This window comes from Heterodontus francisci, chromosome 11 (genome assembly GCF_036365525.1).
Source record: "Heterodontus francisci isolate sHetFra1 chromosome 11, sHetFra1.hap1, whole genome shotgun sequence".
NCBI lineage: Eukaryota > Metazoa > Chordata > Chondrichthyes > Heterodontiformes > Heterodontidae > Heterodontus > Heterodontus francisci.
Window position 1 is genome coordinate 67441088 of NC_090381.1, and position 25430 is coordinate 67466517.

The 25430-nt window shown below is 42.3% G+C and overlaps 1 protein-coding gene across 5 annotated transcripts in view; it reads left to right on the plus strand.

Annotated features, from left to right (window-relative positions):
* The window catches only part of LOC137375294 (inactive N-acetylated-alpha-linked acidic dipeptidase-like protein 2), a 1073632-nt gene that overhangs the window by 708467 nt on the left and 339735 nt on the right, over positions 1–25430 (plus strand). For all 5 annotated transcript variants that reach the window (XM_068042232.1, XM_068042235.1, XM_068042233.1 and 2 more), the window contains one exon: positions 15818–15958. In XM_068042232.1, the coding sequence (XP_067898333.1) occupies positions 15818–15958 (141 nt within the window). The remainder of the gene's footprint in view (positions 1–15817; positions 15959–25430) is intronic.

Here is a 25430-nt window from a genome sequence, read left to right on the forward strand (position 1 = left end):
AATGAAAGCAGAATTGAATTCTTTGGTCATGTGTTCAATGGTGAAGGAGTAGCAACAAATCCACAGAAAGTTGAAGCCATTGCAAATGCTACAGATCCTACAAATGTGCTGGAAGTCCGGAGTCTGCTAGGATTTGTCACGTACAGCAGTCATTCCTGACCTTGCTACACTATCTGTCCCCCTACACAATCTGACAAAGGAGACCACCAATTGGGAATGGACTAAATCACGCAAATAGGGCAGTACACCAGATCAAACAACATTTGTCAGCAAGTTGCAAAAACGTCTATTTCGACCCTGAGAAAATAACCCAGCTAGTCGTGGATGCAAGCCTGGTTGGCTTAGGTGTAGTTCTTGTGTAGAAAGCAAGATCGTTGGTAACCAATCAATCATGTTGGCAAGCAGATCGATAATGCCTGTAGAGCAATGTTATTCATAGAGAGAAAAGTACGCTCAGTCACATGGGGTATCTTACATTTTGGTCTTATATGGAAGTGAATTTAAAGTAATAACCAATCATAGACCACTAATGAGCTTGTTTAACAATCCACATAGAAAACCACCCACTTGAATAGAATGTTGGATACTCAAACTACAAGAGTATGAGTTCCAGGTTGAGTATCAGCCAGACAAGCTCAACACAGCGACATCCTCTGTGACAGTTGGTCCTACTAGTTGTGAGGAAAAGGTTGCTGAACACCATTTTAACTATGTAAGCCTAAATATGGTGCCAAAGTCACTAAAACTAGCCGATAACAAAACAAGATGAGGCTTTGCAACTGTGTCTGAAGGCTATGGAATCTTGAAACTGGAAAGATGTGATCGGGAAAGTGTCTACAAACGAAATTGCTCACATGTTTTTCACTGTGCCAAATGAGCTCCTTTACAACCACATCTGATCTCATATTACACAACAACTTTATTTCATTCCACACTCATTGAGGGAATGTGTTGTCGATATAGCACACGAGGGACACCAGGGAATAGTCAAAACCAAATAACTCCTTACGGAAAAGGTATGGTTCCCAGGAATTGACTGTATGGTAGAGCATAAAATCAATCAGTGTTTGCCATGTCAAGCAACCACAATGTCAAATCTTCAAGATCCCATTAAGATGTACGAACTACCTCCAGGATCATGGATTGAAGTTAGTGTTAACTTCATAGATTTGCCCACAGGTGAACACCTGCTTGTTGTCACTAACCAGTACAGCAGATTCCCAATCGTGGAATTAGTTATATCAACGTCAACGAAAGCAGCCATCCCAAAACTTGACCAGATCTTTGCCTTGTTTGGCATCCCTCAAACGGTAAGAAGTGAAAATGGACCCCCATTCAACAGTGATGAGTTCAGTAAATTTGCAAACTACCTAGGGTTCATTCATAGGAAAATCACACCCCGTCGGCCAAAATCTAATGGTGAAGTCGAAAGATTTATGTGAACCTTGGAAAAAGTAATACATACAGCTACAGGTGAGAACAAGTCATGGAAGCAGGAGCTATATCACTTCCTTCGTAAATACTCCTCACTCGACGACTGGAAAACATCCAACTTCACTCATATTTGTACATCCTGTGTGCACTCACCTACCTGAGCTATTCATGTGGAGCAAATGATCAACATGTATGCGAATGCGATCGAGAATGGAAGGATCAAATGAAAGAAAATGCAGAGCGAAACATAAAACTTAGAGCTATATCGCAAAAGCCAGGAGATAAGGTACTTGTGAAACGTGATGTTCATATTGGAAAACAAACAACCCCTTATGACATCCAACCATTTGTTGTCACCAACACAAAAGGATCAATGATCACTGCTAAGCGCGGTTCACAAATCATCACAAGAAACACATCAGTCTTCAAATCACTGAAAATACCACTCACAAGCATTGAATCCAATTCCAACATCGACACCTCAGATGAAGAATATGAGTCAAATGAGACTACATCTGATGTCAGACGATATCCTACTTGTGAGAGAAAACAGCCGCCATACTTAAGTGACTATGTTACGAGATGAACTATTTGTATTTAAGTTTATCTTTTACATTTGTAGAAACAAACCATTGAAACATGCTGGCCGGAATTTTACAGTGGGCAGACAGGAGCCGGACGCCGATGTAAATGTCAGTGATGACCCCGCTTCCGCCCAGCCTGGGGATCCGTCCTGTATTTTATGGATCCCAGGGCTTTAATTGGCCCAAGGCAGGACTTCCACCCACTTGAGGGAGGAGGTCCCGCCTTAGTGAGTTGCCGGCCAATCAGCGGGCTGGCAGCTCTTAGTCTCAGCAGCGCCAATGGGAGCGGTGGCCACCGCTGGGACTGCAGCCCAGCGAATCGAGGGGGATACCAAGGAGCCGGGACTGTAGGTATGTTTGGGTTGCCTCACCAGGGGCATCGGTCGTGCCCTGGTGAGGCTAGGGTGGTCGTTTGGGGAAAGGGGTCATCTTGGATCCTGGGGTTGGGTTGGGAGGCGGGGGCGGCCCTCTATCGGGCACCCTGTGCCTGACTGCCATGCCCCCCCCAGGGCACGGAAAGGCCGGCAGCTATCGCTGGGTGGCCTTTGCTTCCCCAGCAAACCCGCTTGCCATGGGTAAAATACCCGTGGAGACGGGCAAGGGCCCTTCAGTGGCCACTCAAGGGTCTTGAGAGGTCCAGCAGGGGGGTGGGGTGTGGGGTGGCGGGCTGTTTCCCAGCCCCCGCCGGACCTCCATAAACTTGGTCGGAGGCGGAATCAGGGCGGGTAGGCGTCCTGGAGCCCGCCGCTCAATCTTACACCATTCCCACGCCACTATCCAACCCTTTGGGGTGGCGTAAAATTCCGGCCGCTATGTCTCTCATTTACTAAGAAGAGGAAGGATGTAGTATTGTAGTGGTTTGAAATAGCAATTGCATTGTGCATTGTGTACTCTAGAGCTGGTGTAGGACACACACGCCAGCAAAGTGAAACTAAAACAGAATAAAAGGAGAAGCCTTTATGTTCTGCTGCTGCAGTCTTTGTCTCTGTCTTTGCCTCATACCTTATACCAAACTTGGCTAAACCTCACTCAAGTCCTGAGGACATCACAAGTATCTCAACTCCATTTCTTTTCCTTTGATCAATATCCCTTGATAACCTTGCCTAAAAGAAAACTATTGATCTCTGTCTTCAAAGTTTTAATTGAGCCAGAATCCATAGCCATTGCGGAAGAGAGTTCAAGACTTCCCCTACTCTTCTCATGCTTCCTGATTTCACTCCTCTAAAAAAGGAAATAAAGTCTTTCATGACCACTGGACATCTCAAAGCCCTTTACAGCCAATAAAGTACTCTTGAAATGTAGTCAGTGTTGTACTGTAGGAAACGTGGCAGCCAATTTGCGCACAGCCAAGCTCCAATAAACATAACTGTGATAATGACCAGATTATCTGTTTTTTTTGTGATGTTGATTGAGGGATAAATTTTAGCCAGGACACCAGGGATAACTCCCCTGCTCTTCTTCAATATAGTGTCATGGGATCTTTTATGCCCACCTGTGAGGGCAGATGGGGCCTCCGTTTAATGTCTTATCCGAAAGACTCAGTACTACACTGGAGTGTCAGCCTAGACTTTTGTGCTCAAGTCTTGGAGTGGGTCTTGAACCTGGAACCTTCAGATGCAGAGGCAAGAATGTTACAAAGTAGGCCACAGCTGACACTAATTTAAAGAGTATGTCCATGTTTTTCCCCCACCAGAGGAAGTAGTTTCTCTGTGTCTACTCTATCAAATCCCTTTAGCATCTCTCAGACTTTGATCAAATCGCCACTCAACCTTTTCAACTTAAGGGACTACAAACCATGTTTATGCAATCTGTTCACATTTCAGGAAGATTCCTATTTATCTACTGTATTTCCAACGACTATTACTACTGGTTTGTGCAAGCATCGTCCATCTGTGGTTACCACGCCAAGGAGCTGAGTGTTACTGAATGAACTTACAATCCTTGTAGAATAAAAGTGAGGGGGAACTATCGTGGTCTGTTTTCTTGAGAATGATTGACTTGGTCACAAATAATTTGCTTGATGTCAAATACTTGTAATAATACCAGGTCCAGTTGTTGGTCTGTTTCATTGAAAATTCATGCTGTCACACAGTATAAGAGTAGTCATTATAACTGCAGGTTTTGGAATGCTTCTGTAAATTTCTTCTTATAGGGATGCAGTTCATTCACAACTTTTGATTAATGCTTAAAGCTTTCCTTACTACCAATTCAATAATACTCTAATTATTGATATGGGAAGACTTCTCCAGCACAGAAGGCAGATATTTATTTATTTAGAGATACAGCACTGAAACAGGCCCTTCGGCCCACAGAGTCTGTGCCGACCATCAATCACCCATTTATACTAATCCTACATTAATCCCATATTCCTACCACATTCCCAACTTCCCTCAATTCCCCTACCACCTACCTACACTAGGGGCAATTTATAACGGCCAATTTACCTATCAACCTGCAAGTGTTTGGCTGTGGGAGGAAGCCGGAGCACCCGGCGAAAACCCATGCGGTCACAGGGAGAAGTTGCAAACTCCGCACAGTTAGTACCCAGAATTGAACCCGGGTCGCTGGAGCTGTGAGGCTGCAGTGCTAACCACTGCACCACTGTTCCGCCCCTAAGTCATATAGTCAAAAATATTTTATGGTTTACGTGAAAACCCAAAGGCAAAACAAGAATTGATCCTTGTCAAGAAGAAATAGGTTACATCTAACTTTCCGTGTACTGTATCTCTGTTTTCCTACTTTCTTTTTCTATTTCTCAGTATAAAGGCTAGAAATTCCAATTGCTGCTGAAACTCTCACCAATGCCCTTCTTATTTCCAGGCTTGCCTTTTCCAATGCTGACCTCATTGGCATTCCAACGTCCTTTCTTTCTTTTGGGCCTCCTTATCTCGAGAGACAATGGATACGCGCCTGGAGGTGGTCAGTGGTTTGTGAAGCAGCGCCTGGAGTGGCTATAAAGGCCAATTCTGGAGTGACAGGCTCTTCCACAGGTGCTGCAGAGAAATTTGTTTGTTGGGGCTGTTGCACAGTTGGCTCTCCCCTTGCGCCTCTGTCTTTTTTCCTGCCAACTACTAAGTCTCTTCGACTCGCCACAATTTAGCCCTGTCTTTATGGCTGCCCGCCAGCTCTGGCGAATGCTGGCAACTGACTCCCACGACTTGTGATCAATGTCACACGATTTCATGTCGCGTTTGCAGACGTCTTTATAACGGAGACATGGACGGCCGGTGGGTCTGATACCAGTGGCGAGCTCGCTGTACAATGTGTCTTTGGGGATCCTGCCATCTTCCATGCGGCTCACATGGCCAAGCCATCTCAAGCGCCGCTGACTCAGTAGTGTGTATAAGCTGGGGGTGTTGGCCGCTTCAAGGACTTCTGTGTTGGAGATATAGTCCTGCCACCTGATGCCAAGTATTCTCCGAAGGCAGCGAAGATGGAATGAATTGAGACGTCGCTCTTGGCTGGCATACGTTGTCCAGGCCTCGCTGCCGTAGAGCAAGGTACTGAGGACACAGGCCTGATACACTCGGACTTTTGTGTTCCGTGTCAGTGCGCCATTTTCCCACACTCTCTTGGCCAGTCTGGACATAGCAGTGGAAGCCTTACCCATGCGCTTGTTGATTTCTGCATCTAGAGACAGGTTACTGGTGATAGTTGAGCCTAGGTAGGTGAACTCTTTAACCACTTCCAGAGCGTGGTCGCCAATATTGATGGATGGAGCATTTCTGACATCCTGCCCCATGATGTTCGTTTTCTTGAGGCTGATGGTTAGGCCAAATTCATTGCAGGCAGACGCAAACCTGTCGATGAGACTCTGCAGGCACTCTTCAGTGTGAGATGTTAAAGCAGCATCGTCAGCAAAGAGGAGTTCTCTGATGAGGACTTTCCGTACTTTGGACTTCGCTCTTAGACGGGCAAGGTTGAACAACCTGCCCCCTGATCTTGTGTGGAGGAAAATTCCTTCTTCAGAGGATTTGAACGCATGTGAAAGCAGCAGGGAGAAGAAAATCCCAAAAAGTGTGGGTGCGAGAACACAGCCCTGTTTCACACCACTCAGGATAGGAAAGGGCTCTGATGAGGAGCCACCATGTTGAATTGTGCCTTTCATATTGTCATGGAATGAGGTGATGATACTTAGTAGCTTTGGTGGACATCCGATCTTTTCTAGTAGTCTGAAGAGACCACGTCTGCTGACGAGGTCAAAGGCTTTGGTGAGATCAATGAAAGCAATGTAGAGGGGCATCTGTTGTTCACGGCATTTCTCCTGTATCTGACGAAGGGAGAACAGCATGTCAATAGTCGATCTCTCTGCACGAAAGCCACACTGTGCCTCAGGGTAGACGCGCTCGGCCAGCTTCTGGAGCCTGTTCAGAGCGACTCGAGCAAAGACTTTCCCCACTATGCTGAGCAGGGAGATTCCACGGTAGTTGTTGCAGTCACCGCGGTCACCTTTGTTTTTATAGAGGGTGATGATATTGGCATCGCGCATGTCCTGGGGTACTGCTCCCTCGTCCCAGCACAGGCATAGCAGTTCATGTAGTGCTGAGAGTATAGCAGGCTTGGCACTCTTGATTATTTCAGGGGTAATGCTGTCCTTCCCAGGGGCTTTTCCGCTGGCTAGGGAATCAATGGCATCACTGAGTTCCGATTTGGTTGGCTGTATGTCCAGCTCATCCATGACTGGTAGAGGCTGGGCTGCATTGAGGGCAGTCTCAGTGACAGCATTCTCCCTGGAGTACAGTTCTAGGTAGTGCTCAACCCAGCGGTCCATCTGTTTGCGTTGGTCAGTGATTATGTCCCCCGATTTAGATTTGAGGGGGGTGATCTTCTTGATGGTTGGCCCAAGAGCTCTCTTCATGCCATCATACATTCCTCTGATGTTTCCGGTGTCTGAGGCCAGCTGAATATGACTGCATAGGTGTTGCCAGTAGTCGTTTGCGCAACGCCTAGCTGTTCTTTGTGCAGTACTTCTGGCTGCTTTAAGTGCTGCGGATGTTAAATCGCTGGGGGCTTTCTTGTAGTTCAAAAGTGCAATGCGCTTAGCGGCTATGACAGGTTCCAGCTCTTCATTATGAGATTGAAACCAGTCTGCATTTCTCTTCGCACTTTTGCCGTAGGTGGTCAAAGCTGACTCATAGATGGCGTCTCTGATATGGGCCCACTTGGTCTCAGCATCCCCTGTGGGAGTGTTTTGAAGGGCTGTTACAAGTGAATTTAGAAATTTTTGTAACAGCTGTGGGTGAGAAATTCTGCTCGTGTTGATGCGCGGGTGGCCCTTCTGCTTGGAATGATGCAACTTCTTTGGTCTGAGTCTAACCTTGCTGCACACCAGGGAGTGGTCGGTGTCGCAGTCCGCACTGTGGAAGCTGCGTGTGATTTGAACACTGTTTAAGGCGGCTCGCCTTGTGACAATGAGGTCTAGCTGGTGCCAACGACGTGATCTTGGGTGCCTCCATGAAACCTGGTGACAGGGTTTAGTGTGAAAGAACGAGTTGGTGATGCAGAGGTTATGATAGGTACACAACTCAAGCAGTCTCTGTCCGTTCTCATTCATCCTTCCAACGCCATAGCGCCCAAGGCAGGAGGGCCATGAGTCATGGTCGGCCCCAACCCTGGCATTAAAGTCCCCCAGCAGGAATAGGTGTTCGGTGTTGGGGATGCTGCTAATGATGTTATGGAGTTGTTCATAGAACTGGTCTTTAGCTTCAGGTGCGGAACAGAGTGTTGGAGCATAGATGCTGAGTAGGTGTACTGGACCAGAGGTGGTGAGCAGTCGGATGGACAGTATGCGTTCCGAGCCATTTGAGGGAGGCTCTATCATGCTGAGCAAGGAGTTTCTGATGGCGAAGCCCACTCCATGCTGTCTTGGTTCTTCAGGATCCCTGCCCTGCCAGAAGAAGGTGTAGTCTTGCTCTGCTAGAGAGCCACTCGCGGGGAGGCGAGTCTCCTGAAGTGCTGCAATGTCCACATTGAGTCTACTGAGCTCGTTGTTAATGATGGCGGTCTTCCGAGAATCGTTGATTTGTGTAAGGTCTTCCGACAGGCCAGGACACATAGTTCTGACGTTCCAGCTTGCAAAGCGAAGGGCTGGTACCTTCTTTCCTTTTTTCATGTTGTTTGGTGCGGTGTATCAGTCCACCTTTCGGGCAATGACCCTGAGCTCCAAGCACCCATTGAAGCAGGCAGACTGTGGCGGGACAGAACCTTATTGACCGGGGGCTGCCCGGTTTGAGGCGGGCGGTAGCTGTCCAGTGAGGTGCAATGACCTCTCCCACCGACAAAGGCAACCCGTGGCGCCCAGTTTCTACGCCAATTTATCTGGACTTATAACCCGTAACTGCTGCCTTCCGTGTTGTTTCAGTCGCTGTGAGGCAACTATGGAGTGACCTCTCCATGGCGCATGCCTGGGCAAATTTATGGAGGTTGAGAGTTGCCCAGTCGTCAAAACCCCCCTCTCGGCCTTTCTGGTGGGGTCCAAAGGAGTGCAGGACACGACGTTTGGCACCAGTATGGCTGCAGGAACTGCCGGAAACATGCCAAAGGTGACACATGACCGCCTACGGGGTTCCGCTCCGGATTTTCTGTTAGGGTTTACTCCCTTAGCCTTGGTCTCTCCCGAGACGCCCACAAGGCAGTGGGGTTGTTGGGGCCCCTACACAGGTGTAGGATGGTGCCGGTGGGAGGAGGGGATGCAAGGGGGAGGGGTAGAGGGAGGGGGTGGTGGGGGGGGTGCAGGGGAAGGGGGTGCGGGGTGAAGATGGTGCGAGGGGGGGGCGGGCTGGGACGGGGTTGTGAGGGGGTGAGCTGAGAGGGTGGAGCAGGGAAGGGGACGGGGGTGGGGGGGGTGGAAGGGGGGTAAAGGGGGGGGGGGAGGGGGGGTGGAATCTGGTGCAGGTAATAAGCCATTTCCTCAGTGCCCACCATCGACGTCCGGAAAGCTCATCCACGTCCTTCGGGAGGTGAAGCATCATTTGGCAGACTTAGAGGTGATTACATTTGTCCAACGTCCACCTCACATAAATTCCACGTCAAATTCCACCTTATGCAGAACTCTGCTGCCCTAATCCTGTCCTGTTCACCTATCACCATGATTCATTCCAACCACCAGTGCATCAACTGCCAAATGTTGATACGCATCATCAAACCTCTTCACAGCCTCACCCTGCCCTACTTTTGCAACCCCCTCAAGCCCTACTCCCCTATCCATGCCTTTTGATCTTTCAACTTTGGTCTACTGGACAACGTTCCATGTCGGACCGTCCCCTGATTTTAGAATCTTCACCTATCTCGCCTCTGCACTCTGGAACTCTATCCCTAAACCCTTTCATCTTGCTATATTTTTCTCCACTTGTAAAATCTTCCTGAAAAACTAGCTCTTGTACAGCCAACTTTAATCATCTGCCAATCCCCACCCACTGATTTAAAAACAAGAAGTGCTGGAACTACTCAGCAGGTCTGGCAGCATCTGTGGAAAGAGAAGCAGAGTTAACGTTTCGGGTCAGTGACCCTTCATCGGAACGCAGCGACTGATTGACCGTTCCACCCCTGCCCCCAAGCTACACCTTGGAAATGCATTGCTATCTTGAAGGCCCTATTTTGTTACACCGTTTGATTTCAGTCTTATGTATGTATGTATCGCAGCATCAAATTCTTCATACGTCTGTGCATTTCTGCATATCTGGTTATGGCCTGAATGTTTCTGCAATGCAATAGCTATTTGATCTGCGAGCTCAAACAGAGATATAAAAATATTTTTTGAATCATATCATTTAAGAGTTTAGAACTTTAAAGTTTGAGAATAATGATAAAATATGTATCTACTGTTCTATTTTAATAAATTATGCCTTATCTAACAATACTGAAGTATAGCAGTTGAATATGCAATTCTATTCATAAGGCAGCATTAACCGTTAAAAATATTCCTTTAATTTTACTATCTGCCCAATTATATTTCTTATTATGGTTTTATGTGATAATCTTTCTTAAGATCTTTCTTAAGAGACAAGTTTTCCATATTTTGTAATCTGCTGTATCTAATTAGTTCTCCTATGGTTACAGAATTGCTTATCAAACACAAAAACTTTCGGCATTTCAAATTAGGTCTCCAATGCGTTGGCCTGCCATCAGAGTGGGTCATCTAAGGTGACTGATTGTACAAAAGAGCTCTGTCGCCCTAATGACACAGATTTAATCACCAGAGGCTGTACGTTTGTTGCTTCTACCAGACTCATTCATCAAACTATCAAAGTCTTCTTGACTTGTTCTAATTTTTCATGGGGTGAAAATAACTGGAGCATTGAAGAGATCTAAAAAACTTCAAGCTGGAAGCTAAACCATTTATGTACATTGTATGGAATAGGCTTATGATATCCAGGTAGTCATGTCTTTTTAAAGGGAAAGCAAATGTCTTTTGGGATATAAGACCATTTTGATTATAAATATGAACCAGCAATGAGGAGAATGTACATTTTTATTACTATTATAAAATATATACTGCAACATATACTTCAAAACAAAATGCGATTGACTCATCAATGAAAATGATACTAATATGTGTAATAGTACAAGATAAAAGTAGTGATTCTTCTCTTTAAATTTGAGGTGCTAAGAAACTTTCAGTGATTTAGTTATCTTCAAGTGGAATTCCATGAGCAGCTGATATTCCTTCTCCGTGCAATAACCAGAAAGAACTTTCATTTATATAAAAATAATTAAACATCAAGTCCAGAAGGAAAAGTCCTATTTTTACCTGAAGAATAAGAAAAATATGACCAAATTTGATGAATGTTAAAATCCTGTAATATAGGTGTTGCTTACTTCAATAAATAAATGTTTCACATCAGCTTGAGTATGTAAATTAGAGAATTTCCCGTAACAATTCTTTTAGGACAATGGCCCAGATTTTGCAGTTGTAATGACAACAAAACTGTTCGTCTTCATTGTCATTACAATTTTGAAACTGACTGCAACTTCTGGCATCTGCATATGCTCAATTATACATGAAAATACGGAAGTTGCTGTCATTGATTCCCCGCTTATCCGCAGGGTGCACTGTTAAGGTCCCCGCAGACAGCATTCCTCTAGAGATCACTGAACTGATGATAGCTTCCCCTTTTACGCTGTAATTTCGCTATTAACCACCCCCCCAAAAAAAGTTACACCTTGTTAATGAGGTGTAACTTTTTTTAATGGCATACTATATCATACCCATTGCTGAAGAATCTCTCTGGCCCTGGAAAATAAATGTTGTTTTTGTGTAATGTTGAATTTTTCCATTACGATAACATTTCCATAGATTTTTTAATATAATAAAAATGTTTTTTTAACTGTTTGTTTAATATTTTAGCCTCTAACATGTATGTCCCAATCTTTATTTCACTCTCTGTAACATTTATTAAAAGTGCAGGGTAATCAGTGCATTTTACTTCCTGGTTTGCAGACTGAGAGAATTTTCCAATGTGATTGGCTACTGAATGGCATCACTGATGCTGCACGCCTGGAAATCCCCTTGACTTGGCGCCAAATTCAAACTGACACTGGGAAAGGTGATATCTACAGCAAAGAGATCACTAGATTTTTTTGGGCAACTTTTTTCGAGGTCAGTGGTGAGCGCTGTCACTTCGCCACTGACTGCAATATCCGGGCCACTGCATCAATTAGCAAACAGTTTGAGGCAGACTGCACCACATAGACTACTGAAGATGGAATTCTGTTGCACCGTACTGAATTGCTATACACAATATCGCTTTAAAGTCTTAATGAGGTAATTCAATCTTGGATTACAAAGGTCCCTCTGAAAAATTCAAAATAAGAATTATACTAATCCTGGAAAAATCCCAATTATTAGTTAAAATATTCACAAAGTATTTTATAAATGTCATCTTCCTTGTCAGGTTTACTGTCAGTTGTACTGGCAGTTAATGCATTGCATTTCAGAAGTATGATTTGTTACTCCTTCAAGTTATATTATACTTGATATTCATGGAGTGTCTTTTTTATCTTTACATTTTTATTTTTCCTCCACTGCTTTTCCTTCAAATTATTACATTTAATTTATTGAAATGCATTAACAAAAGCCTACCTACAAAAGCTGTGTGTATTTTTTATACGCTAATTAAAACATATAATGAATTTAGTTATAATAGATATGCATTTAGTCAAGACATTGCAAGTATTTGTTGTTAACAAGATTTTCATCAAGGAGCAGAAGGCTCATTATATTGTATCAGTTAATTATAAAACTGTTTAACAGGACTGAATGTTTTTATTATATCAGTTACTGATTTGAGAAATACAGAAAAATATGCAGTTTGCAAGAATGACAGACCATTACTATTTGTCTGCCACCAATATTGTCCGTATGCCTTTCCTATATTGCATCTTTTCTGAAATTAGTTCCAAGATATATGTTTTGATTCCAAATGTTGTATGTGCAGTCATTTATTGTGGAAAAAATACCCTGTGCTTCAATAGGATCTTGACAACTTTGAGTTAGCAATAAATTGTCACTAAACAGAAAAAATGATGAGTCATTTTTAAATACCTGACATGTTTTGTGAGAAAGTAAGCCATTTTAGTTCATTTTTCAGAGTGTGTTGCTCCTTATTTGGTATGAAGAAGTTTTATCTTGTTTTCCAGAAGACTGTATTTGCATCACATTTAGCAACACCAAATCCTTTTTACCTTAACACCAAGATTTGCTTTTTTTAATATTTTCACCTATTTGCCATAGCTCCAAGACAGCCCACCAATAAGGAGAGAGGTAACTTGAATCACTGAGGCCAAGTTGATGATTCTCCAACCTGGCTGAAAGGGCTTGCATGCCACTGGGTCTGGAATCACAACTAATTTAGTCTAGATAATCTGGAATGCAACATCCTAATGTGGTCCTAGTTGAATAAGCTACAGGAAGCTTGCTTGTGACTGTGTGCAGCTGAAACTCCAGAAATGCTTGCATGTACACCTAGAGGTTGTTAATCCTGAACTCTTGCCTACTTGTGCCTCAGCTCTTTAACTTGTGTAGTTGGGAGTGGGGGATGGTGGTAGTTTGTACTCCATATTCGGCAAACAGAAATGCTAGCTGTGTGGATTCCTCAGCACTTTAGTTTGATGACTATTAACTATGATGATGGGTTAATAAACAAAAACTATTTCCATGACATATCTTTTATTTGCAACGCTACAAAGAGACAATGGTGATTGAATTGATAGAATTAGAATTTCTGTTTTCAAAATATTTTGTTGCGATCTGAAGCATTTACTTTGCTGCATAACGCTCAAATCCCTCAAAGAGATTGAAATCTGGTCAGAGAGGTTCCATCTACTGTAAATGCTTGGCTTCTTCAGCTCTTTCTTCTCCAGTTCATTTGTCTAATTAATGTGAATCCATTATCTGATATTTCTCTACCTCCACTTTGTTGAATATCTGATTTTCTCTGAAAGCTTATTTTTTGAAAATATTTTTTCTTTTGGAAAAAATGCAGAGGAGTGTCCATAGCATTTGCACAGCATTGTGCAAGTTATTAAAAAAAACTTTTTGTGAGGGTTCTACTCAACAAGTTGAAGGACAATGGTGCTTTTCTATTTCAAAAACCTAGGGAACAACATTCAACTTCAACAAGCTGACTGAACGGGGGTTTGGCGGGGGTGGGTGGGGGTAGTAGCAAGCACCCATTTTACATCTGGTTGAAACTTTTTCAATTGACTTAAATGGGACGGGATTCGGCCAGTGCACTACCATAAGTTTTGTGTCCCTGCTGAAGTAAAATTTTGCTTGCCTGGCGTCATAATCAAGCATTTCTTGCTCAGGTGTATGGATCCAGAGTGAAGTTCCCTTTGCCCTGCCTCAGCCCTAACTTTACCACAGCACCATCTGCTGTAGCAGTGTGATATTTTTTCTAGTTACGACAACTGTTACCCTATGAGTGATAATTAATACAATAAATTAGTGTCAGCTTTGTGCTGTAGACCTGTGCCAACCAGGATCTGGAAGGGAATGTCAGGCTTACGTTATATAAGATCTTTACAGCCAGCTGAAAGATTAGATAAGTTTTGGTATAGATTTGAACTTAGGTTCTTGAAATAAAGGACTGCTTTATCCAGTTAACCCCAACTCCCCCCTCCCTCCCCACTGCCCCACTCCCACTCCCAGCCATGCAAGATTGTTTAATTTATTTTTTATTTTATATAATTTTGCTCAACAATGATGAGGTTATCAATATTAAAGCATGGATCACTTTTGCATTGCAGTACTCTGTTCAGGTACTTGTTGCATCCAACTGGTTTGCTTTGGGAACATGGATTTTTCAATGAGAATACCTCTATTCTTATGTTATAAGGAGAAGGAAGACATGGAAGAGACTAGATGGGCTATTCTCATAGAAGCTTCATAGAAGGCATCTCTTCCCTACATGGACATATCCACTCACTAGGGGCAACGGACCAAGAAGGATTTGCTCAAACCTTTCTTCTGTCAGTGCCTCAGAAGGCTGCACTTCCCCAGTGAGACTATGGATGTAGAAATATATGACAATAAAGGCGAAAGACAATGAATTATGTGATAAAAAGGAATATAATTGTTTTTTAAAGAAATTGAAAAAGACAGAGGAAAAGGAAAAAGTGACTGAGAAAAATAGGAGCCCCCATTGGGAACATTCAAATGTCCAGAACATTTTTTAATGGCATATACACATGATAGACTTGGAGATTTAAAAAAATAAATCAATTTCAAATATTAAAAGCAATGCAAAATGAAATTAAATGAGAATAAATAATACAGTTGTATCATACCTTATCATGTCAGAATGTCTCAAAGCATTTCACATAAGCAATCCCGTTTGGGTGTGCGATTATTACTGTTGAGTAGGTAAAGGAAGACTATAAATATGAAGGTGGTCACAGAGTAGGTCCAGAATTATTTATTTTTGGGTGATTCTTTTCAAGACCATTTAACATTAAGGAGTGGAATGTTCTTCCACTTTTGCCTTGTCAGCATCAGGCTCAAGTATAGAGTGGAGCCAGTCCAGGAAAAGGCTCTCAATTCAATTCCAATTAGGTGCTTCAGATCCAAAGAGCTCGCACATCCCACACCTAAGACAAACACACCCAGCATGAATTTCCCATTTTACAGTTTCTAATTTGGTGATTCTTTCACTGAAACTACTAGTTTGCACTATTATAGAATCATAGAATGATACTGCACAGAAGGAGGCTATTTGGCCCATTGTGTCGATGCTAGCTCTTTGAATGAGTCGCACTACCCTGCTCTGGCCCCTGTGCCTTGCCCCTGAGCCCTGCATATTCTTCCCCTTCAAGTATTTATCAGCTGTTATTGACTCTGCTTCCACCATCATTTCAAAGACTGCATTCCAGAGCATCATGACTCAGTGCGTATTTTTTTGTCCTCATCTCACTTCTGATTCTTTTGCCAATTACCTTAAATCTGAGTCCTGTGGTTATTGGGCCTTCTGCCACTGGGAACAGTTTCTCCTTATTTACCCTATCAAAACCTTTCATGATTTTGAACACCTCTACCAAATCTCCCCAAAATCACATTGAAGCCTTAAAAATGTCACAGGACCCCAATTTGTTTGTTGTGATGAGGCTGCAGCCTGCTTAAAGGGTGTGTAGCTGTCTAAATAGTAGCCAGCTTGAAAACAGCGATTAGCTGGGAGTTGGCGGTAAGTTTTTTTAAAAAGAAGATTAGGTCTCTGTAATGTCCATTGTGCTGAAAAGCATGGTGGTGAACAGTGCAAAATCATCCCCATGTTGTCTTAATTTTGCTTTTGTGATTTTAAAAGGTGGAAGCTTTAGGGAACATCGAACAAACATTACATCTTTGCTGGTTCAACCGATTGCTGCATCCCTGGCTAAAGCACTTCTTTCACCAACTGAGAAGGCAAATGGAAATGGATGCTTACATCTCACTAACTCAAGCACAGGTAACGAATGCAGTTTCACATCTTTTAAGACAACTAATAATTTTTTATTGATGCATGTTTGTTTGCACATAATTTGGAAAAGCCTTCTATGCAGCTGAACTGTGATAAAAATTGTGGCATGTTTTATGCCCATTTTAGATGAGAAAAGTAGCGAGTCTTGCAGTTCTGTTCTCATACAGACATCAGTAATCAGCTGGCGTAGATTTCATGCTTTGATTTACATAACGCAGCAGCCTCTTGCTGCAGATCTGAAGTAATGAGCTTTTTTTTCAAACTGATGTGGATAGAAGTAACATCAATTATTAGCTTATTTGAGCAGATCTGCTTAATTACGATTGTATGCAAATGCAGTGCCAAGGAAAAGAAGCAGAGGACAAACTAATTTCTTCCATATTTGGAAATCAAAAGAGCATAATTTTCTGTGTGCCTTGGTGTCGATCAGAGAAATAAAAGCTCTGATCCAGAGAATAAGGGAACATTTCACCAATGTTAAAAAACTGCAAGTGCTGTATTTCAATGTTTAAAAAAAACAGATTTATATTTTATGATTTAGTGAATTAGGTATGTTTGTATTTTTATTAATGTAAGAATTAATAGTCTTAGTAGAGGGGCATTACTTGTTAAAAGTGCATTCTAAAATCTTCTGTACTCTTGCTAACATTGATGCTGTTTATTGTTTGCATATGATTTTGTTTTTAACAGTAGTCATTCTTTTGTCAGTTATTTTGATTCTGATAAACTATCTTTCAATGCAGCAAGAAAAGTTAGAGTCCAGAAGAAGGAAAACTGAAATTTCCATGTCAGAACAAGAGACTGGATAAACTGTTACTTAGAATGCAACAAGGAAGATTGATGAGGGTAGTGCAGATGATGTGATCTTTTTTTTACTCGTTTATGGGGATGTGAGTGTTGCTGGCCAGGCCAGCATTTATTGCCCATCCCTAATTGCCCTTGAGAAGGTGGTGGTGAGTTGCCTCTTGAACCGCTGCAGTCCATGTGGGGTAGGTACACTCACAGTACTGTTAGGAAGGGAATTCCAGGATTTTGACCCATCGACAGTGAAGGAACAGCGATATAGTTCCAAGTCAGAATGGTGCATGGTTTGGAGGGGAACTTGCAGGTGGTGATGTTCCCATGCATCTGATGCCCTTGTCCTTCAAGGTGGTAGAGGTCACAGGTTTGGAAGGTGCTGTCTAAGGAGCCTTGGTGCATTGCAGCAGTGCATCTTGTAGATGGTACACGATGCTGCCACTGTGCGTTGGTGGTAAAGGAAGTGAATGTTTGTGGATGGGGTGCCAATCAAGTGAGCTGCTTTATCCTGCATAGTGTCGAGCTTCTTGAATGCTGTTGGAGCTGCACCCATCCATGCAAGTGGAGAGTATTCCATCACACTCCTGACTTGTGCCTTGTAGATGGTGGACAGGCTTTGGGGGGTCAGGAGGTGAGTTACTCGCCACAGTATTTTTAGCCTCTGACCTGCTCTTGTAGCCACGGTATTGATATGACTACTGCAGTTCAGTTTCTGGTCAATGGTAACCCCCAGGATGTTGATAGTGGGGGATTGAGCAATTGTAATGCCATTGAATATTGACATTGAATTAAATATTTAATCTACACTTCCTGGTTCTGCATTATTCAGTGAGGATTCTTCAGTCTGATTGGTTAAGGAAACACACGTTGCTTGCCCTGTTCACACAGGTCCCAGAAACCCTGTAAAGGGTGGTGTAATTCACAGTGCAAAAGCCCACAGAATATCTGTGGGCAAGTGTAAGTGTAATGATTGTTTGTCACTGATTGCAAACTCTGGGCCTATAGATTTTACCTATATTATTTTGTTGTATTGACACTGTTCTGCAGGATGAAAAGTGCTGTCTCTACTAAGCAACATGGGTAATATCATAATGTGTAGCACATTGGGAATCGTTCTCGTAGTTGTGCAGGCAAATAGCTGCTACCTAATAAAATCATCATTTCATGTAAATTCATTTGTAAAATGAGTGGACAAAAATCTAATGTATCTTTTTAATGTAACCTAGAATTCTCTTGCATTGTGAATGTTTCGGATTTTTGACCATTTCTCTACAGAAAAGATTTGCAGAAGAGTAATGTTTAATGTTTTAAAAGCATAGTGTATTATTGCAAATAATAAATAGGGGAGGCCTGAGATGTTGGATAGTTAAGATGTTAATGAGCTAGGATTCAAGCTGTTCCTTCATCGTTTAAGTAATCATTTTGGTGACTTTTCTCCATATAAACACCTACCCGTGTTGGAAATTTTTTTATCTCTTTGTGAAAGGTTAGGAAATAAAACAGGATGTTCAACAGCTATAAGGCTGTCTAGCTTTTACAAACAAAGCTGCAGCTGAGGCAGAAAGTCCCCAGGAAAGGCTGGCTCAAAACAGGCAGAATTCAGAGAAGTTATCCTGTTTAAGCAAGACAAGCGCAGAAATGTCTAACGTGGCATGTATGTTATTGTAATATTATTACATGGAGACAAGTTGTATTGACTGAACTAAATAAATCTGGTTGTAATTATTGCTCAGTACGTTCATCTTACTGTAGAATAAAACAGCTTAACAATTGAAACTAATCCTCACCTCATTTAGTGTTCTGGAGAAAGTGAAGAAATACACATGTAAAATATATGACTAGCAGATTCAGCTTAAAGTGAAGTTCCACTGTTACAGCTGTAGGTCCCACTATCATACAAGCACATCTAGGAGAGCGTGAGTGAACTACCATAAGGGAAAGACATGTAAACCCCTCATGGGAACAGTTGACTCCACTGAACCTGAGAAGGTGCCTAGAACTGACCTGAATTTGTAACAGGTAATTTGTAATTTGTAACCCAAATGGGTCAGCAATGATAGTTCTGTTTTATGAGCAACAAATTTAGAATCAAGAAAAGTAACTGTTACCTACTGGTAGTCCTCACTTCGTAATTCTGCTCCTGAAAATAAATGTTAGACCTCTGCAGTGCCCTACCTGCCAGCTGAGTCAGTGCTTGTGCCAGCTGGTGAGGCTCAAATTCCATAACTAGTGAGGAGATCAAAGGTTGCTCAGCGACATTGTGGTGTGATCAAAACTGATGGTCCATCACACATCAGATAGATAGTGTTCGAGGGGTGACAGACTGAATATCATTTGTCACTCACCCACACTGTGTTGTTTTGATGACAGTTTTAAGATACAAACAAACTGGAATTAAGCTCCAAGGAAACCAAATTCAGAATACACGGGGAAATCAAACTGTTTAAAAAATGTAAGAGATTTTGCCAATAAGTAGGGCTGTGAGGTATCAGCAAAGCAACTCTGTTAAAGCAAGAGGTTTTGAGAGACACGTTTGTATAAATCGAGGTAAAAGCCACTGAATGTAACTGCTTAAATCTTGGAAAAAGTAAGAGTGTTCGGAGTATTATTCAGGAAAAGGTAATGATTGTTGTTAAGTCTTTCAGTGAGTACCGTTCGCACTCAGATACTAGGATGAAGCAGCTGGTAGCCTGTTTCAGTTTTATTTCTGACTAATGTGCTGTTACGTTGCACTTCTGAGTATTAGATAATGCCTTCCAGATCACGGTCTGGAGAGGGGTTGACTAGTGGCATGATGCTTCTGAGTGCAGGGGCTGGTGGTGGGGTGGGGAAATCACTTGGTTACCTTGTATCAAGCACTTCAGAGAGATGTAGGTAGAAGTCTCGAAGCTGGTTGCCCATCAGGTGACATGGTAAAGAAGAAAGTGAGACTTGGAAAGACTTTAGGGAAAAAGACAAATAAAAAATTTTACATGGAAAGAAACGTAACTTAGAGAAAATTCATTTTGTACAGAGTGTGAAAAGACAATGAACAACATTGACAATTGAAATGCTTTCAAAAATAGTTCGAAGAATGCTTTATTCATACTGGATAAAATTAGGAACAAATAATTCTAGATATGCATATATACGTTACACACATATATATATATATAAACTGAGTAACTGATATCTTATTGAATTCAGTATAGACAGAACCTACTATTACTTTTCAATCCAATTTTCTGCCCCTGTGTGAGATTATATTTTATGCCACGGGCAGCATTATTGAGCCTATGAGTTAACACCCACGAGGCATGATTTTTACAGGTCTATTTTCACTCCTTATGAAGGCACAACACAGCATGCTTACTGCTTAAACTCTTAACAGCTGTGTTCTCTTCACACCCACGCACTGCACAAATATTCCCTTAGCAACCGTGCTGCCACTGATGAACAGGAGAGCTAAGCTAAAGAATTAAAATGGCTCTTGCAGTCACAGCCATGGCAACAACAACAGAGCCAATCTATACTTTTGCTTTGAAAAGATGTCATATCTGCCATGATGCCATGGCATCATTAAGTGCCTTATTGCTTTAATCTTCGGTAAATGTTCCTTTTTTTCCCTATTTTCTCTTTTTTTTCCTCCTCTCGCACGTTTTGAAGTCAATAACTTGTACTGGGGTTTCACAGAAACTTCCAGCTCTCTGTCATTTGATGCAAAAGGCCATTCTATCTGTGGAAACCTAGATGATAACCATTAGAAAACTATTGAACTGTGAGACATCAGAGCACATCAAATCCTTAGGCTGGGATTTAACCCTTGGCGGTGAGGAGCCGGCCACCGACTGAAAAGTCATTGGCGAACCCGCTTCTGCCTGGCCTGGGGATCCGACCCATAGTTTCCGGGTCCCTGGCCTCTAATTGCTCTGAGGCGGGACTTCCACCCGCTTGAGGCAGGAAGTACCGCCTAATAGAGCTGCTGGCCAATCAGCGGGCTGGCAACTCTCTGTTGCAGCAGCGCCACGGGGAGCAGTGGCTACTGCTGGGACTGCAGCCCAGCCTACAGAAGAAGATGTTGGTAAGCCTCGGACCTAAGATACGTTTTTGTTGCCTTGCCGGGGGGTGATTGGTCAGGTCCTGGCGAGGCAAGGGTGGTCGATTGGGGGGACGGGGAGCGTGTTGGGTGTTGGGGGTGGTTGGGGCAGTGCGGCGGTTCTCCTTCGAGCACAGGGTGCCTAATCAGGAGGGACTCTTCCCCCCCCACCCCCCCCAGGCCATCAGAAAGCCGCGTGCTTTTGTCAGGCAGCTTTTCTCGGGCCTGTGCTGCCCACTTGCCAAGGGTACAATCCCCGTGGCGGCGAGCGGAGGCCCTTAAGTGAGCTGTTTTTCGCTGCCGCCGCCCTGCGTAAAGTGGCAGCCGAGGCGGGAGCAGCTTGGGAAAGGCCCTCTGAGCTTCCCGCTCCATTTTCCGCCACCCCTCCACCACCATCCCACTTTTTGAGGAAACTTCAGCCCTTAGGCACAGTTTCTAGCTGGGTTACTAGAAAGTAATTAAAAGTTGGAAACCTGAGTGCATTATCCCCTCCAAACTCCTGGCCCAGAGACTTTGCGACCAATTGGTGTGCCCTACCACCACCCTAACTAATTAATATTTTGTTGTCAATGTAACTGAGGAGCCTAGTGATTGATACTCGGCCTTTCTGATTTATGGACATCATCGCCACACCACAGAGAACATTTACCTAGTGGACCATCAGAAGAATGTGGTGTGCCTTGTTTTTCCTATTTCTTTATTCACAATGTTAGATATGTGAAAACTGTTACTTTTTTATGTTTATGGCCTAAGTTGGTACTTATATATTATTTGATGGGCCTACCCTTTGGATAATGATTATATCATATAGATCCTTAAAATGTAGCATCTATTTTCTCTGTCCTAGTTTCAAACTGCAAAGTACATTCCATTTACATTAGTATGTTCATAGATTGACACCTCTGTTATTAGGTTATCAGTTAAATCGGATTGTCCTTGGCCAAGTTTTAACATGGTTGATATTCTCTTATCAAATTATGATTAATGAACCCCAAATTCTTTTATTTTTGTAACTGCAAAATTGTTGCTTTAAAGATTGTACAAGATGAATCAAAATCACTAATCACCACTGTAGTTCAGGGTGTACTGATGTTAGACCTGGATTCAAACCTGTGCTTATCGCTGTTTTCCCAAACCAGAGATTGATATATGTGCCATGCTGTTTATTTCTGTGAACATTCTGTTTTCTTCACATAGACTAAAGCACCAGAGACACTATTAATTGTTTATAAATCTGTATTTCCATTGTTGCACTAAATATTGAATTATGCTGAACTGTTTGACAGATGCTGCTCTCATGCGGAATAATTAAAGACCTCCCTGTTGGCATTCTCAGCTTACTCAACCCCACCCAAAGCAAATTTTGCACTTCTGGATTTGCTTTGTTAGGATAAGTTGCCAGTCACAAAAGGTACCCTGTTTAGCATGCTGTGCAGTTTTTTTTTTATCATTCAAGACTTGATCGAACTGTAACTGTAAACTGCTCTTTTTCATTGCAATCAGTATTCTGCTATACAAACTGCCTTAATCCTTTGTATTAAATCTTAATTTTCAATATTGATTGCTAAATGGCAATCATCTTCCTTTCTTAACATCGAGGAACCAATGCTGATGTTGCAGTGAAATTGTTATTCCTTACTACATGCGATTGATATGGTTGACCAGTTTAATTTTACTACTGTCGTCCTTAGCTGTTATGCTGCATTCAGCACTCCTGCTTTTTACCCAGAACTTGTCTCCCTGTTGTCAAAGATGATAAGTGGGAATGCTCTTTGATCGCGAAGCTTGCATTTCCCTATATTGAAATTGCATCTGGTCCATTGCAACCAGAATACTAAATACTGTTGAGTACTTTTATCATGGTTTATTTGTATTCTTCAATCTAGAGCTAGGACATATCTTTTAATCCTTATAAATTCTGAAGGTCAGTAGATTTTTAAACTATATTCTCTGTTAAGGATTTATTATTAACTATAAATAAATAGTAGCTGAAGTGCACAGAATCTTAGTATTTTCTGGTGAGTTCACTTCTAAGTAAAATTTAAGTCACTGGTGATTTAGGATAGCAGTGTTTAGAGCCAAATTATGAAATGCCAAGTTATGACTTAATTTTATTGCTATTCAGAATATAGAGATACTTTGTAGTAAGCTATGTGAGCATATTTTACCAAGCACGGAGACCTTTTTTAGATTGTTTTACTTACAATATTTTAATAGTAAAAAGGAACTGAGGAAGGGAAATCAACAATGGGAAACATAAACCAAATGGCTGCAGGCAACAGTATACACCAGAGGAGAGAAATCGGGTGCATAGCACGCTGAATGCACAGTGCAATTTGTAGCTGCAATAAAGAATGCAATAAATAAAGGATCTTGGGGATTTATATCCCAGGAGGTGATAATAAGTCTATACAAGAAACTGGGATGTTAAACCTGGAATATTCTGTTTAATTCCGGTTTCTTTACTGTTGCAAGGCGATTCAGGCATGGGGCATTGTGCAGAAAAGAACAGCAAAACTGATACCTAGCTAAGTGCATCTGAGCTATGCAAAGAGGTTGAAGAGCCTGAGGTTGTTTATTCTGGAGAAGAAAATACTCTGGGGAGATAATTCAAGTGTTCAAGCTCCTTAAGCAAAAAGTTAAATTGAGCCCTGATAATACGTTTTGGATTGCTACAAAGTCTAGGAACAAGGGGCACTTGCTCAAACTTAGCAGCAGGATGCTGCACAATTTTAACTATAAATTATTGTGAATATAGGGCACAGATTGGCCAGATAAGCATATTAAAAACTGTAACTATAATGGAGACAATTGGCCTCAAGAGGAGGGATGGAATTGGTGACGAGGATACACAATTTAGCCCAAAAGTGAGCCTCAGGCCACATCTAAATAATCCAGACGAGCTGCCAGCACCCGTCACTTCTCCACTGGCAGCTCGTCTTACTCCGTATTTTTTCTTTCTTCTGTTCCTTCTTTATTGCAATAGTTCCTTGTGACTATCTAAATCCAATCTTATTTCTCTGTTTGCCTGTCTTTCTCTTACCTTACAATGCTGGCTAGGCTCTGTAGTATAAGGTAAGATAGGGTTGTTACTGGGCAGAATATGTAAATAGTCCGTGAGTGTCATCCCAGGAAGTGATGGAACTTGTACAGAACCTCATGTAGAGTGTAAATGGAAGCCATTGATGTCAGACATACGTAAATAAATTCCTGTTCCTGTAACCGTCAATCTCTTAGAGATATTCTGTTCTAAGCCTTACTAGTATCAGAATATTATATGGTGGCAACGGTAAACTGAAGAAGAAATGGAAAAATCACTGCCCTTATCGGAAAACTTCAAAAATTAGCTGGACAAAATCAACCAGGCATGGCTGAAACAGGTCCGAAGATTTGCTAGATACTGTACTGCGTCAGGTCTCACACAGAAGCCAGACAAGGAGCAGGGCAGTACGTTATTATATGCCATGGAGGAGTGCGCAGTTGACATCCTCATAACACAGGGCATACACGAAGAAAGCAGAGAGGGGAGAGTATTGATTAGTTTCTCAATGACTGATATAAACTCGCTGAAGATTGCGAATACGGCAGTTTATGGGAAGAGTTGATTGGAGAAAGGATTATGGTCTGAGTAGCAGACGACGCTCTCTAAGATCATCTGCAGTCAAAGGATGATCTTAAATTAACCAAGGTGATTTAGTTAAGCAGGCAAGCAGAGGTTAGAAAATGTAACCGTATTGTCATTCAAGGGGACTGGGAGAGTCTGATCTCAAAAACAGCAGACTCCATTGAATACCTGAAGAAAGCAAAAGTTAAAAATGGCAGTTAAAGACAGGAAAGGCAGGAAGAGCATCTAGAGGCAGCTGCGGCTAACTACAGTAGGTGAGATCGAGTGAGGCACCAGCGGGAGAAATACATCCAACGTCATCGGTAGATGAGAGTCTGACAAAGCTATGGAAAAACACAATTTTCACTGAATTAGACGCCAACAATGGATTTTGGCAATTACGTTTGGATGAAGAATCGAAACTATTGATGACTTTTATAACACAATCTGGAAGATTCTGCTTTAACAGATCACCTTTCAGAATTACATCAGCACCAGAAGTTTTCCAAAGAAGGATGTCTAGAATCCTGGAAAGGTTAGATGGGATCATCTGCTACATGGGTGGCATGTTGACCCATGGTGTCAATCAGCAAGAACACGATGCGAGTGTGCGCAGTGTTGCAGAGATATCACGTTGAATGAGAAATGTGCCTTTTCACAACAAATGGTGAGATTTCTAGGTCAGGCACCAGAACAGATCCTCAAAAGATGAAAGTGATAAAAGACTTCCCTAAACCTAAAAACATCACAAAGTTGCAAAGGTTTGTGGGCATGGTCAATCAGTTGGGAAAGTTTCTTCCGAATCTAGCTATAATAAATGAGCCACTATGACAGTTGTTAAAGAATGATAAGGCCTTGTCAAGGTCCAACAAGAATCTTTTGAAAAAAATCAAGAAGAAACTACTTTGTTCAAAAGTATGAGCACATTATGACCCAAAGTTACCAATGGTCTTAGCAGAGGATGCATCAGCAACAGGGCTAGG